We start from the raw sequence: 15,295 nt of genomic DNA on the forward strand, positions 1-15,295 counted from the left end.
GCAACACTTATTAACTATCATAAGGGGACTGTGCAGGCAAAGTTATGTAACTCTGACTGGCATTTGGACGGAATTATGGGCCCTTTATACTTAGAAAATTGAAAATTTGGTTAAGTTTTGTGTTTTGGTCCACTTTACCCCTAAATTATCATAGATATTGCTTTCATACTTGGAACACTCGCAAAGTATCATAAGGGTACAGTAAAAGGACAAGTTGCATAACTCTGGATGTCATTTTTATGGAATTATGGCCCTTTTTTGACTTAGTAACTTTGAATATATGGTTAAATTTTGTGTTTCGATCCACTTTACTCCTTAAGTATCAAGGCTATTGCTTTCAAACTTCAAATACTTTCATGCTATCATGAGGTTACTGTACCTGGCAAGTTGAATTTTACCTTGACCTTTGAATGACCTTGACTCTTAAGGTCAAATTATTAAATTTTGCTAAAATTGCCATAACTTCTTTATTATGCCCCCCTTCGAAGAAGAGGGGGTATATTGCTTTGCTCATGTCGGTCGGTCAGTCGGTCGGTCGGTCCGTCCACCAGGTGGTTTCCGGATGATAACTCAAGAACGCATACGCCTAGGATCATGCAACTTCATAGGTAGATTGATCATGACTCGCAGATGACCCCTATTGATTTTGAGGTCACTAGGTCAAAGGTCACAGTGACCCGAAATAGTAAATTGGTTTCCCGATGATAACTCAAGAACGCATACGCCTAGGATCATGAAACTTCATGGGTAGATTGATCATGACTTGCAGATGACCCCTATTGATTTTGAGGTCACTAGGTCAAAGGTCAAGGTCACGGTGACCCAAAATAGTAAAATGGTTTCCGGATGATAACTCAAGAATGCATATGCCTAGGATCATGAAACTTCATGGGTAGATTGATCATGACTTGCAGATGACCCCTATTGATTTTGAGGTCACTAGGTCAAAGGTCAAGGTCACGGTGACCCGAAATAGTAAAATGGTTTCCGGATGATAACTCAAGAATGCATATGCCTAGGATCATGAAACTTCATGGGTAGATTGATCATGACTCGCAGATGACCCCTATTGATTTTGAGGTCACTAGGTCAAAGGTCAAGGTCACGGTGACCCGAAATAGTAAAATGGTTTCCGGATGATAACTCAAGAATGCATATGCCTAGGATCATGAAACTTCATGGGTAGATTGATCATGACTCGCAGATGACCCCTATTGATTTTGAGGTCACTAGGTCAAAGGTCAAGGTCACGGTGACCCGAAATAGTAAAATGGTTTCAGGATGATAACTCAAGAATGCATACGCCTAGGATCATGAAACTTCATGAGTAGATTGATCAAGACTCGCAGATGACCCCTATTGATTTTGAGGTCATAAGGTCAAAGGTCAAGGTCACGGTGACCCGAAATAGTAAAATGGTTTTCGGATGATAACTCAAGAACGCATATGCCTAGGATCATGAAACTTCATAGGTAGATTGATCATGACTTGCAGATGACCCCTATTGATTTTGAGGTCACAAGGTCAAAGGTCAAGGTCACGGTGACCCGAAATAGTAAAATGATTTTCGGATGATAACTCAAGAACGCTTTTGCCTAGGATCATGACACTTCATAGGTACATTGAACGTGACTCGCAGATGACCCCTATTGATTTTCAGGTCACTAGTTTATTCTGTTTTCACACTGTCCAGTAAAGAGACTTACAAATTGAATTTTTGACACATGTTCATTCATAATGATGTATAAGCCTTTGTTTCTGTGCCAGTAAATACTATGTTTATGGAAATGACGTGAGAATTCAACATTTAAAAAACCAATGTTATATGATATGTAATATTATATGGCAACAGGACAGTTGTGATTTGCTGGGTCAATTCTATTTAGCTTGACCATCCAAGCGGTTGATAGCTTTGACAAACTGGTGGTCTGAAACATTGAGAAAATGTCACGATTCACTGACAATAAATCAAACATGTAATTCTTGCTACGCAACTTGCATTTAATTTTGTCAATTCAAATTATACATAAACATATAATTAATTTTTAATCTGCTTGTTAATTGAAAAACACAGTTTGTATGTATAAAACAATGTTAATACATAAATAGGATCAAGCATATTAAAATATCAACTTAGATTTAGTTTCCTTTACTGTACAGGATTTGTAAAGTTAGGTTAATATTTGTGTATTGAACAAAAATAACAACAGTGTAAAGAAAAGTTAATTTGGGGATGTTCTTTCCAAACCCTGAGAGTTCCGATTTCCTCAAATGCCAAGTAAAGATTGTAAATTTCAACCCACTCCTCTGGTTAGTTTTCAGAGGCACATATAATTAACTTTTGAGCTTAGTGTCTCATGTGTACATGCATTACTGTATTAACTCCAAATCAATTAGTACAAGTGGTAAACACATGATACTGGTCATGTGGTCAAGTTGCACTTGTATACATTTGCCCAATACACAACACTAGCCTTGGCTATTTTTAATCAGATTGCATTGCTATCTATGGTGGTCATTGACTAGGGGAGTTAACTGCCATAAATAACATGTTTCATTACCATTAATAAATAAAACATTACAAATTGTGTGCACGTTTCACATATTGTCAAATAAGTCAAAATGTGTGAAAGGAATCCAAAAAATCAAAGACTCAATCATATAATGGATATAATTGATTAGTATAGGTCCTGATTGGTTTTTGCACTATTAATTGGATACATTTCACAGGTCATTGACATACAGTGACAAAAAACATATTCACACAATGGCTGTCACTACAACGGAGAGCCCATATGGGGGGCATGCATGTTTTACAAACAGCCCTTGTTTATGATTAGATTTGATTGATACTTTGACAAAACTACTCTTACCTGACATACCACAATAGACTCCACCCAAACAATCCCCCAGTGCCCCCCCCCCCCCGAATCCCCCCCCCCTATTTTTTTTTTTTTTTTTAAAGATCATCTCACAAATGACCACCACACCCTCACACTATACCCCCCACCCCCACCCAATTTTTTTTTAAACAGGTTAAAAAACAACTATTTATTTTTATTATTTTATGTTTGAAATACCCTCCAACCATCGCACCCAAGAATCCCCCCCACCCCCCTCCCCCACCCGAATCCCCCCTCCCCAATTTTTTTTTTTTAAGATCATCTCACAAATTACCACCACACCCTCACACTATACCCTCCACCTCACCCCCCCCCCCCCCAATAGTTTTTTTGAAACGGTTAAAAAACACAAAATATTTATTTTTATTATTTTATGTTTGAAATACCGTCCAACCATCGCACCAAAGAATCCCCCCCCTCCCCCCCCCCACCCTCCCCCCCCCCCCCAAATTTTTTTTTGCATTTTTTTCGCATTTTTGGAAGATAATGTAATAGATGTCCACACACCCACACTATACACCCCTCTTCACTCCACCCCTCCCTCCTTTGTGATTGAAAATAAGAGTCCCTTCACCTTTAAAAAGAAAAAAGATGAGCGGTCTGCACCCGCAAGGCGGTGCTCTTGTTATTATATTATTTTTGAAAGACCGTCCAACTATCCCACCCAACAATTCTTTTGAGTTCTTTCCTATTATTTACACCGAAGCGAAAGTACATTTCCCGCGAACAAGCATTCGACTATTCGGTACGTTCCACGCAAATAGCGTGTGTATTTTGGATTGATCATTGTATTTTTATGTACATAATTTGATGATTTAATAATACAAGCCGGTTATTAAGATGCACAATATGTATTTCATAATATAGCCAAAGTATTATACAATTACTGTTTGAAACGGTAAGGTTGTAAACTTGAAATAGTAGGGTGATGTCTTTAGCAAGTGGGTCACGTGGTATATATATATCAGTGTATAAAGCGCTGCTCTTATGGGGAGCGAGCAGTCACAGGTCGAACCTCAAAGACCTCGTGAAGAGGCCGGTAGGACCTGTAAATAAACTCTGATTTAAAAAAAAAGGGAGCGAGCAGTCTGCGTTCGATTGCCGATCAGAGCACATCGTTAGATACGTTGCATTAATTAGAGACCGTATACCATTGGAATTATCTGGGACTTTGGATGCCTTTTGAGTAGAAGTGACCCAAGCAACTTTGCGCATTACACCATAGCTTGCTGGGTAGCTTCATTAGAGACTCATACCTTTGTCCGGGTCACAGGTTTTCATTGGTGATATAAGACGGTGCACGAGTCTGGTCTCGTAGGTCAGCCTGAGTCTGTCAAGCTACTGATTGTCGCTGACCGCTTGTCTTCCTTGCATAACGCAGAGGGGGGACATTGATTGTTTTCCTTGCGTAACGCTGAGGGGAGACACTGCAGACTCTTTGGCATAAGTCCAAGACGACCCAAGTCAACCCAAGTTGACTCAAGTCATCCCACATTGACCCAAGTCAACCCAAGACGACCCAAGTCGACTCAAGTCAACCCAAGAAAACCCGAGTCGACCCAAGTCGACCCAAGTCAACCCAAGTCGACCCAAGTCGACCCACGTCGACCCAAGTCGACCCAAGTCAATCCAAGTTGACCCAAGTCGACCCAGGTCGACCCAAGTCAACCCGAGTCGACCCAAGTCAACCCGAGTCGACCCAAGTCGACCCAAGTCAACCCGAGTGATCAAAGTAATCCAAGTCGCACAGGGCATACGGAACCGGCTTGTATAGAGGCAAATTACATTATTTGTTTATCAAATCACACGGCTAAGGAAAGCCCGAGGAAAAGCCGTTATATATATATCCCGAAGGAACGGTAGACACGTTACAAAATTGGTGGCAGCGGTGGGATATATTGGGACGACCCTTAAAGCATCCCGACTCATAATGGCTTCACATCAAGAACAAAGCGACTTGGATAGGATAAGAGCCGAACTTGAGCATGTCAAGCTAGAAAATGCTAGACTAAAGCTTGAATCCGAGATCACTGGTATTGAAAGGGAATTGGAACTTGCTGCAAATACATCGACATCGACGTCCACACCCAAACCGTTGTTTGCCAAAGCTCCTAGGTCAGTAACTTTTAAGTGTACTGAAACCCCGACTCATGGTGACAATTACCAGCCTGACGAAGCGATGTCGCCGGAAAGGTTTATAACCACCCGAAGAAAGGGTATACCAAGGGCTCTTGATGAGACTCAGGGGAAGTCCAAGCCATCAGTCATGATGAAGCCTGCCACGTACGATGGTACGGGGTCTTGACAAGATTAAAAAGCCCACTTTGATGCATGTGCTAAGATAAATAAATGGACCGAATCAGAAATTGGGTTGTATCTGGCAGTATCTTTGAGGGGACAGGCACAGGGTGTGTTTGGTAATCTTCCTGCAAAGGCACACGACTATAGTGCCTTGGTACAAGCCCTACAGGAAAGATTTCTCCCGCCGAACCAAACGGAATTATACAGGGTGCAATTAAGAGAACGCCGACAGCGGGCCTCTGAACAACTATCTGAGTTAGCCCAGGATATTCGCAGGCTTACTAACCTGGCATATCCCACTGCCTCTGCTGATGTACGCGAGACACTAGCAAAGGAACAGTTCATAGATTCCTTACATAGCACTGAGTTACGAATACGTACCAAGCAAGCACGTCCGATCAGTCTCAATGATGCTGTGCGACACACCGTAGAGATGGACGCATTCTACAGGGCTGAGAAGAAAACCGTCAGTAGTAGTTCGGTAAGAACGCCACCTTCGGAGGATACTTCAATGAATCCAACCATGGGTGTTGACATCAAAACACCTTTCAAAAACCTTACATGATTTGCAAAAAGAATTCCGGCAATGGAAAAACGAGCAGAGAAATTCCAAACCACCCACGTTTGGTGGTAAACGAAAATATTGGAATAACCGATATTCGAAACAGGGTGGACAGTTTAACTCCAAGTCAGATACAAACCCACGTTTACCTCGCCAGGACAGCACCACAAAACCAAACGACTCGTCTGTGAAAACTTCATCATATAATGGGTCAGGGTTGTATCTCCCTGCGAAGATAAATGGACGCGACATAGATTGTTTGGTAGATACAGGCGCAACACTCTCATTAGTCTCAGACAGACTTTGGATGCTGATATATGGTCAAACAAAAGACCTCAAATTCTTCTAGAGATATATTGTGTCTGCAGCTGGTACACCCCTGTCTATAAAGGGACAAGGCAGCATAAGTATTGACGTACATGGGTCGACCTACAACATGGATGTTGTTGTTGCCGATATTGATACCGATGTTATCCTTGGGCTAGATTTCTTTAAGATTCACAAATGTAAGATTGACATGAACACTGAATCTATTGAAATCCTGGGCAAAAGGTGTCCATTAGTTTCAAGTGGCACTTTAGGTTGCTACAGGGTGATCGTCAGTGAAGTTGTCAAAATACCGGCAATGTCAGAGATGATGATACCTGCAGAGGTAACGTCTGAGGATATTCTAAAGGAAGATATGTGCTTGATAGAGCAAGCTCAAAGATCGTATGACATGGGCCGAGGTATTGTCGCAAAGTGCTTAGTACGAGGACAACAAAAATTCCCTGTACGTATACTTAATCCTACCCAGGAAGAGCAGATACTTTTCCCGCGGACTGTGATTGCTACAGCCAGCCCCGTTCTATCTATACACACAGTTAAAGTAGATGAGTTCACAAAGCCTCATGAGGCACCCGTGCCAGACCATTTACGCGATTTATACAGTCGTGCTGTGAGTGGATTAAATAAGGAACAGGCCAAACAGGTTGGAAAACTCCTAAGAAAGTTCGAGGACGTGTTTTCCACAGGCGATGATGATATTGGCAGGACAGGTATAATCAAGCATAAGATACCCACAGGTGACACGCAACCAATCAAACAACCACCGCGTCGTGTCCCTGTGAACATGACGGACGAGGTGGACGCACAAATCAATGACATGCTCGACAGAGAAGTTATTCGACCATCCAAGAGTCCGTGGTCAAGCAGTATCGTTCTTGTAAAAAAGAAGGATGGAAAGCAACGCTTCTGCATTGACTATCGGCGGTTGAACGATGTTACAATTAAGGATGCCTACCCTCTTCCTAGGGTGGATGAATCTCTAGACCACTTGTCCGATAGTAGATGGTTTTCGTCCTCGGATATGAATGCAGGCTACTGGCAGGTGGAGGTTGAGGACGCTGACAAGCCTAAGACGGCTTTTTCCAGTCGAAGAGGTCTGTTTGAGTTCCAGGTCATGCCCTTTGGGTTATGCAACGCACCTGCGACATTTGAACGTCTGATGGAGATAGTGTTAGCAGGTTAACACTGGGAAATATGTTTGATTTATTTAGATGACGTGATTGTCACTGGGAAGACATTTGACGATATGTTGACAAATTTGAGTACTGTGCTAGAAAGGTTTAGAGAGGCTGGGCTGAAACTTAAACCTAACAAGTGCCATCTGTTTGCGGAAGAAGTCGAATTCTTAGGCCACCTGATATCATCAGAAGGGATACGTACTGACCCGAAGAAAACTGAAGCTATACGTACCTGGCCGATTCCCGGATGCCTGCGTGATGTACGCTCATTCTTGGGACTCTGTAGTTACTACAGGCGTTTCATTTACCGGTTTGCGGAGCTAGCGAAACCGCTACACCGACTTACTGAGAAAGATGTGAAGTTTGACTGGACACCTGACTGCATGCTTGCATTCGAGTCATTAAAGCAGAAACTAACGGGAGCCCCAGTACTGAGTCACCCGGACTTTCGCGAACCTTTCATTCTAGACACTGACGCGATTGAAATGGCCATAGCAGCCGTACTGTCACAAAAGCAGAATGGAGAGGAGAAGGTCGTTGCCTTCGCTAGTCGAGCTCTGAGCAAGTCGGAACGCAAGTACTGTGTGACACGCAAAGAGTTGCTTGCAGTGGTTCACTTCGTCAAGTACTACCGGCATTATTTGTACGGAAAGCAGTTCCTGTTACGAACAGACCATAGCTCACTCCGTTGGATCATGAACTTCAAAGATCCAGAGGGTCAGTTAGCTAGGTGGCTCGAGATATTATCTGTTTATGACATAAAAATTGAGCACAGGCCTGGTAGGTTACATGGCTATGCTGATGCTTTGAGCAGAAGGGTATGTAAGCAATGTGGTCGTGACTGTCCGGTGATGGACAAGGTTCAAATTTTGGGAGTGTGTACGCTTGGAGAAGTGTTGGAGTCTGAAGATCCCATTTACGTCTTCATTGATATTCAATCGTGCCAGAGCAATGATGCTGATATAGCCACCATGAGAGAATGGCTATCACGAAATTATCGCCCAAGCCATACTGAAATTGAGCCTCGAAGTAAATATCTGAAATCCCTGTGGAACCAATGGGAGCGCTTACATGTAAAGGATGACATTGTGGTGAGAAGATGGGACGTTATTGATACTAAGACTATACAATGGCAGGCAGTGTTGCCTTTGAGTAGGAGAAGAGAGGTATTGAGATATGCACATGACATCAAGGCCTCAGGACATCTAGGAATAAAGAAGACGTTGGCAAAGATTAGGCAACGTTTCTATTGGCCGGGTCTACAACATGATGTTCAGATCTACGTCAATGGGTGTGAAACTTGTGCTAAGCGAAAAGGACCCAACAAAACTAATCGAGCACCAATGCAGGTTACAAGAAGTGGCTATACTTTGGAGCGTATAGCAGTCGACATTTTGGGGGAATTGCCAATGACCGAGAATGGGAATAAATACATTTTGGTGGTATCCGACTACTTCACCAAGTGAACAGAAGCGTATGCAATGCCAAATATGGAGGCAGCAACTGTTGCTCGTGTCATTGTGGAACAGTTCGTATCACGATATGGTGTGCCAAAGAAAGTGCATTCGGATCAAGGATCACAATTCACCAGTAGACTGTTTACAGAGATGTGTCGGACTGTTACAAATAGAAAAAACTAGAACGACACCCTACCATCCGGAATCGGACGGGATGGTGGAGCGGTTCAATCGAACCTTGTGTGCAATGCTCAGCGCATTTGTGAATGAAAATCATCGAGACTGGGATGACCAGATACCATTCGTTATGATGGCTTATAGGTCATCGGAGCACGAAACTACCGGTGTCAACCCAAATCTTATGATCCTTGGGCGTGAAACAACTATTCCTCTGGACCTAGCATACGATATGCCAACATATGCTAAATGTACACCACCTAACAAATGGGTGTGGCAGTTGCAAGAAAAGCTTGAAACCGCTCATGCGTTTGTTCGTACATATACTGGTTAGGCAATTGTACGACAGAAGCAGTATCATGACAGGTCACTTGCCTATGAACATTTTGATGTAGGGGATTCAGTATATGTGTTCTTTCCGGTTAAACGTTCAGAGTGGTCTCAAAAATTTACTTCTTACTGGCGTGGACCGTTTCAGATCCTTGAGAAAGTGGCAACCGTTTTGTATAAGGTAAATTGTGGTAGGTCTGGATCTGCGCAGGTCATACACACAGATAGATTGAGGAAAGTAAGACCTCAAGTGCTTTTGGGTGAGTTAGACACAAATAATCCCGATTCTATGACAACTAAGGACAAAACTGAGGTGTCGGGTGCCGAACCCAGCGAGCCAGGCTTACACGATGGTAGTAACCACGATGACCTTGGTTCGATAAGTAGGAAAAGACGTAAACCACTTAGGCATCATGACTATGTCTTTTCTACTTTCAGTTCCGGAATGCCTAACACAAAGATCACCCCCATATCGAGGGCCATATGTCCGCTATGCAAAGAAGAAGTCACTGCTGGTGAAAGATTCGAGCTGCACGTTACACAGTGCGCAATGAATCCCAAAAGACACACGTGCTATGAGTGTGGAAAAGACTTTAAGGAACGGGTGTACCTTAAACGTCACGTGAAGCTAACGGGACATACTCAAGCGCCTTCCGTGGAAAGTGCACAAACACCCAAAACACCCGGGGACGACACGGTGGCTAGCAACAGCAGTTGGGACAGCGACCCAGAGGTGGAAGTAGCAGGGGAGCCCTGCATTGATTTCAATATCGGTAGGGTTATCAGAAAGCGAACGGTTCCAGAGCTGGTAAGGGCGCCGAAGAAACCGCGTATTTCCACGGAGAGCCAGTCATGCAGCACCTGGATAGAAGATCGCCCAGCTGCGGAAGCTGTCGCTTCGAATGACGATAGTACGACCAAGGACCTGCCAACGGTGGTTTGTACAGCCGTACAGACTGATGATCGTGGGATGGATGTTCATCGATGTAGTGTATGTGACATTACATTTGGCAATCAGGCAATGTTGTTCGTACACAAGGGATGCCATTGTGTTGACAACCCCCTATGATGTAATGTTTGTGGGCAAAATGCAGGATGAGATGAACTTTTTCATACACATTACGATGGGTCACACAGCCAAGTGATTGTGTTTTTCAGTAGAGTGATGATTTTAGAACTGTTAGAGTTAGCTGTATAGTTTATTGTTACTGTTTCTTGTTCATTGTTTCATCAGGTCACGTTCATGTTGTTTTGATTGTTTTACTCAACAGGATACTAGTCATTTTTGAACTTTAAATATCATGTTTTTGTTGTATACGATTGTTTTTGTATTACTACCGGAAGAAGTTCGTGGTTCGTCAATTAAAGATGTTATTGACATATTTGTTTTACTTTTAGATATGAAATATTGTAAGCGGGACGCTTGAAATCGGAGGCGTGGGTAGTGTGACGATTTTTGCCGGTACTTTATCCTTTAGGTTCATTATTCTTTTAGTTCTTTCCTATTATTTACACCAAAACGAAAGTACATTTCCCGCGAACAAGCATTCGACTATTCGGTACGTTCCACGCAAATAGCGTGTGTATTTTGGATTGATCATTGTATTTTTATGTACATAATTTGATGATTTAATAATACAAGCCGGTTATTAAGATGCACAATATGTATTCATAATATAGCCACAGTATTATACAATTACTGTTTGAAACGGTACGGTTGTGTTTACATGAAATAGTAGGATGATGTCTTTAGCAAGCGGGTCACGTGGTATATATATATCAGTATATAAAGCGCTGCTCTTATGGGGAGCGAGCAGTCTGCGTTCGATTGCCGATCAGAGCACATCGTTAAATACGTTGCATTAATTAGAGACCGTATACCATTGGAATTATCTGGGACTTTGGATGCCTTTTGAGTAGAAGTGACCCAAGCAACTTTGCGCATTACACCATAGCTTGCTGGGTAGCTTCAATAGAGACTCATACCTTTGTCCGGGTCACAGGTTTTCATTGGTGATATAAGACGGTGCACGAGTCTGGTCTCGTAGGTCAGCCTGAGTCTGTCAAGCTACTGATTGTCGCTTGTACAACACTGACCGCTTGTCTTCCTTGCATAACGCAGAGGGGGGACATTGATTGTCTTCCTTGCGTAACGCAGAGGGGAGACACTGCAGACTCTTTGGTATAAGTCCAAGACGACCCAAGTCAACCGAAGTTGACTCAAGTCATCCCACGTTGACCCAAGTCAACCCAAAACGACCCAAGTCGACTAAAGTCAACCCAAGAAAACCCGAGTCGACCCAAGTCGACCCAAGTCAACCCAAGTCGACCCAAGTCAACCCAAGTCGACCCACGTCGACCCAAATCGACCCAAGTCAACCCAAGTCAACCCAAGTCGACCCAAGTCAACCCAAGTCGACCCAAGTCGACCCGAGTCGACCCAAGTCGACCCAAGTCAACCCAAGTCGACCCAAGTCAACCCGAGTCGACCCAAGTCGACCCAAGTCGACCCAAGTCAACCCAAGTCAACCCGAGTGATTAAAGTAATCCAAGTCGCACAGGGCATACGGAACCGGCTTGTATAGAGGCAAATTACATTATTTGTTTATCAAATCACACGGCTAAGGAAAGCCCGAGGAAAAGCCATTATATATATATCCCGAAGGAACGGTAGACACGTTACAAATGAATGACCACACCCCACACTATATACCCCTCTCCACCCCACACATCCATCTTTTTTGATAGTTCCCTTCACCTTTAAAAAGAAAAATCGATGAGCGGTCTGCACCTGCATGGCGGTGCTCTTGTAAGTATTTAATACTTACCTGCTATCTCATAGCTACTAGTTTCGTGAGTTATATTATCCTGAAATTTTCTGGGACGAAGCCGGAAGCCACCACCTATAAACCCAACTGACTAGGCCATAACATAGTGTAATGTTACCTAGGCAAAAATAGAAACCCTTCAGTCTTCTTCCAATATATACAAAAATATTAGTCGATAAGCGGGGTGGGAGGTGGGACTCACCGATAAGAGATATTTAATAATTTAAATGAATTTTACTTAAAAAAATGTTTTAATGTCATAAATACGTTACCTGCTTTTTCGTAGCTGAATTTGCAGATGCAGTGGGAAGGTTCGCGTATGGTTCCCCAATCCCCATCACAGCAGTACCCATAACCAGGGTTATCAGCTAATGATAGTAGAACCCATAACTAGGGTTATCAGGTAATCTTCGTTAGTACGGTTTTGACTTGACTTCTCCGAAAAGAGTATGTCTATGTCGTAAAAGACACTATCGTTTGTGAAACCACAAGGGGGCCTAACAAATACAATTTGTCTTGTTTGCATTCCTGAGAACTTAGATAAAAAGAGGTGGTCGGATTCCTCCAGAAAGCATCTCGGAGCACGTTAGAGAGTGTGGTGTGATAATTATACTCCCACTAATTGACAGAGCTCGTAATTCATGCGGTCTGCTCTTAAAAAGGGATGAATCCCTAGATGAGAGAGAATAGTGAGCCTTTCTTAATCGAGGCTACCCAACCAGAAGCAGCAGACACATTCCCCCCCCCCTTTTTATAAGGAATGAAGAATCTCTAGCCAGAACCTCGAATGGAATTACTCTGCTGAGGTAGAACTTCAAAGCCCTGACTGGACAAAGAAGTCTATCTTCATCTTCATGTCCACAAGTTCTAGAAGGACATTGGACCTTGAAGGGTTTAGAAGCCATATAGGGGAGTTGATATTTAGCTAGGAACCCTGGCTGACGAAACCATCGGATCAAAATGAAGATGGTCGTCTTCGACAGAAACAGCATGAATTTCACTTCTCCGTTTGGCTGAAGCCATAGTAAGAAGGAAAACGGTCTTCCAGTTTTAAGAACTGTAAGGAAGCCTGATGAAAGGGTTCATTAGGAACCTAGTAAGCGATCAAAGAACGCAAGCCAAAACCTTTAAGGGGTAAAGGAACGAGAAACATAGCGTTGAAGTTCCATGGCAAGGATCAGTTCCGAAATAGGTAGATCAGCATAGACTTGTGATGACTTACGAAAAGCCAAGTTATGCGAAGCATAGTCTGTATCATTGATGGAGATAAGAGAAAGTTTCTTATCATCAAAAAGATAGATAAGAAAATCCCATATGAATACAGCAGTCAGAGAAAAACTTCCAGAAAGCATCGTAGACTGCTCTGGTGGACTTTTCCTTGCAGAGGCAACGAGAGTTGAACCCCTAACAGAAAAACGTTCTTCTGTAGGGATTATCAAATAATGGCCAGACTTGAAGTTGAACATGTCTGGAGCTTATGAAATCTATCTCTCTGAGATAGGAAATATGACCTGTGAGTAAGTTTCCTGGAAAAATCGTACAGGGGACTGAGAAGGTCGTTGAACCAGAATCTCCTGGGCCACCAATGGGGCGACCAGGAGGATCTTTCAAGAGCACACCTTGATACTCCAAGATAGAGGCATAGAGATATAGGCGTAAGAAACCAGTTGGTCTCAAGCGGACGACAGCGCGACAATCGCCAACGCTGCTGGATCGTAAACTGGACTCGCACATGAAGTATGTGGTTGTCTCTGGTCGCAAACAGGAAACCCAGTGGATAACCGAAAGTGAGAAAAATCGAGTTGGTCACTTCCTGATGAAATGTCCAATCTGACATAAGGAGCTGATGTTTGCAAGACAAACTGTCCGACAGCGCGTTGAGACGACCTGGTATGACCTGGAATGTGTTTGGACGAGAGAGAAATGTTGATCTTCTTGAAAAGAACGAGTAAGTTCCTGGTTTCCAGATACAGACGGTGATCATGTATTCACCCTTGTGCCTGGATGTAAACCACGACTAATGTGTTGTTTGTTGACACCATCTCACAGGAGTCGTGAAGATGTGTTGGAAACGAGAAACAGTCAGAAAGACTGCTAACTTTTCGAGATTGCTGATGGGCAGGTGATTCTCCTGAGGAGACCACATACATGAGATGATCAGGCTGAGTGGTTACAGGTAAGCGCCCCCAACCGTCCCTGCTCGCATCCGTATGAGATGTAAGGAAGATTGCGGTGGAAGAAGCGGTACTCCTGCCAAGAGAGTCTCCTAGTCTGGTCACCACCGAATGTGGGGAACTAAAGACGGAAGGATGGGAATCTGTGTAAGCGGATTGCCCTTAGATAAATTCCAACGAGTTGAGAGATAGTGCTGAAGAGGACGTATTCTTTCGGAAAAGACGTCCCATCAGAAAGACAGGGGACCGGACCGGTAAAAGACCGACCGGTGGCCGGAGCCTCATGGTCAATAATGGGTGAGGAAAGAAATTCACAGCAAACCGAAATTTCCCCACTCCGACCAAACTTGAAAGTCGGTAGAATAAGAAAGTATTGAACACTTAATTATAAGCCATCGATTTGCGAAGTGCAGAGGTATGGCTGCAACTGGTACCTCCGGCATCGGAGGTGTGTTAGTAGAAAGGAAAATCCCTAGGAGTGACCTTAGGGACGTCCGCCCTTGCCGGTCGAAGGCTTGAAAGTCTTCTGATCCGGCGTGGGTTTGCCCTTTATTTAAGAAACCTTTCCAGACGAATTCCGATAGGAAGACGACCTGTTATAGGAAGACGGCCTGTTAAAGACCGGATGTGGAATAGAAGAAGGCCTTTTAGAGAAAAAAAGTTGTTCTCCCTAGTAGTCTTGGCTGTCGGGGTTGCCGGGTGCTTAGAAGCTGGACGCTAAAGAGCTAGGCGCTGGCCAGAGTTGTTTCTCGTTAGAAAAGCAAAGATCTGGTCTTCCCGGTCAGCCATGAATGCCGCCTGTATCCTGCCTCCAAAAAGGAAATCTGCTGTGAAAGGAGCAATTCTGAGCGAGTTCACTCCTGGTTCCAACAAGAAAACTGAGGCAGGGAAGAGAGGATGAGGTCCCTCCCAAGCCATCTACAAGGCTGTTGCCGCATGCGGTCAAGCTGGTAGGCAGACCTATGGATCGGCCCTCTCTATGTTACCAAGTCTCCAACATGGAGTAAGGGACTAAGATAGTGGTATAAGCAACTGGCATAGTAAGCAAAAGCTTATTA

General features: G+C 43.6%; 1 protein-coding gene across 1 annotated transcript; it reads left to right on the plus strand.

The window, feature by feature from the left end:
* The first annotated feature begins 3,615 nt into the window (after positions 1–3,615).
* Positions 3,616–10,519, plus strand: LOC127879265 (uncharacterized). The gene is made up of 2 exons (XM_052426034.1): positions 3,616–3,648; positions 9,674–10,519. Exon 2 carries the CDS (start codon positions 9,681–9,683, stop codon positions 10,302–10,304), a length of 624 nt encoding a protein of 207 aa, XP_052281994.1. The 5' UTR covers positions 3,616–3,648; positions 9,674–9,680; the 3' UTR covers positions 10,305–10,519.
* Positions 10,520–15,295: the final 4,776 nt, after the last annotated feature.

Source organism: Dreissena polymorpha, chromosome 4, assembly GCF_020536995.1.
Source record: "Dreissena polymorpha isolate Duluth1 chromosome 4, UMN_Dpol_1.0, whole genome shotgun sequence".
Classification (NCBI taxonomy): Eukaryota; Metazoa; Mollusca; class Bivalvia; order Myida; family Dreissenidae; genus Dreissena; species Dreissena polymorpha.

What these genes read in the sequence shown, in the direction of transcription:
- LOC127879265 (XM_052426034.1), top strand. Translation starts at nt 9,681, where the DNA reads ATGCCTAACACAAAGATCACCCCCATATCGAGGGCCATATGTCCGCTA.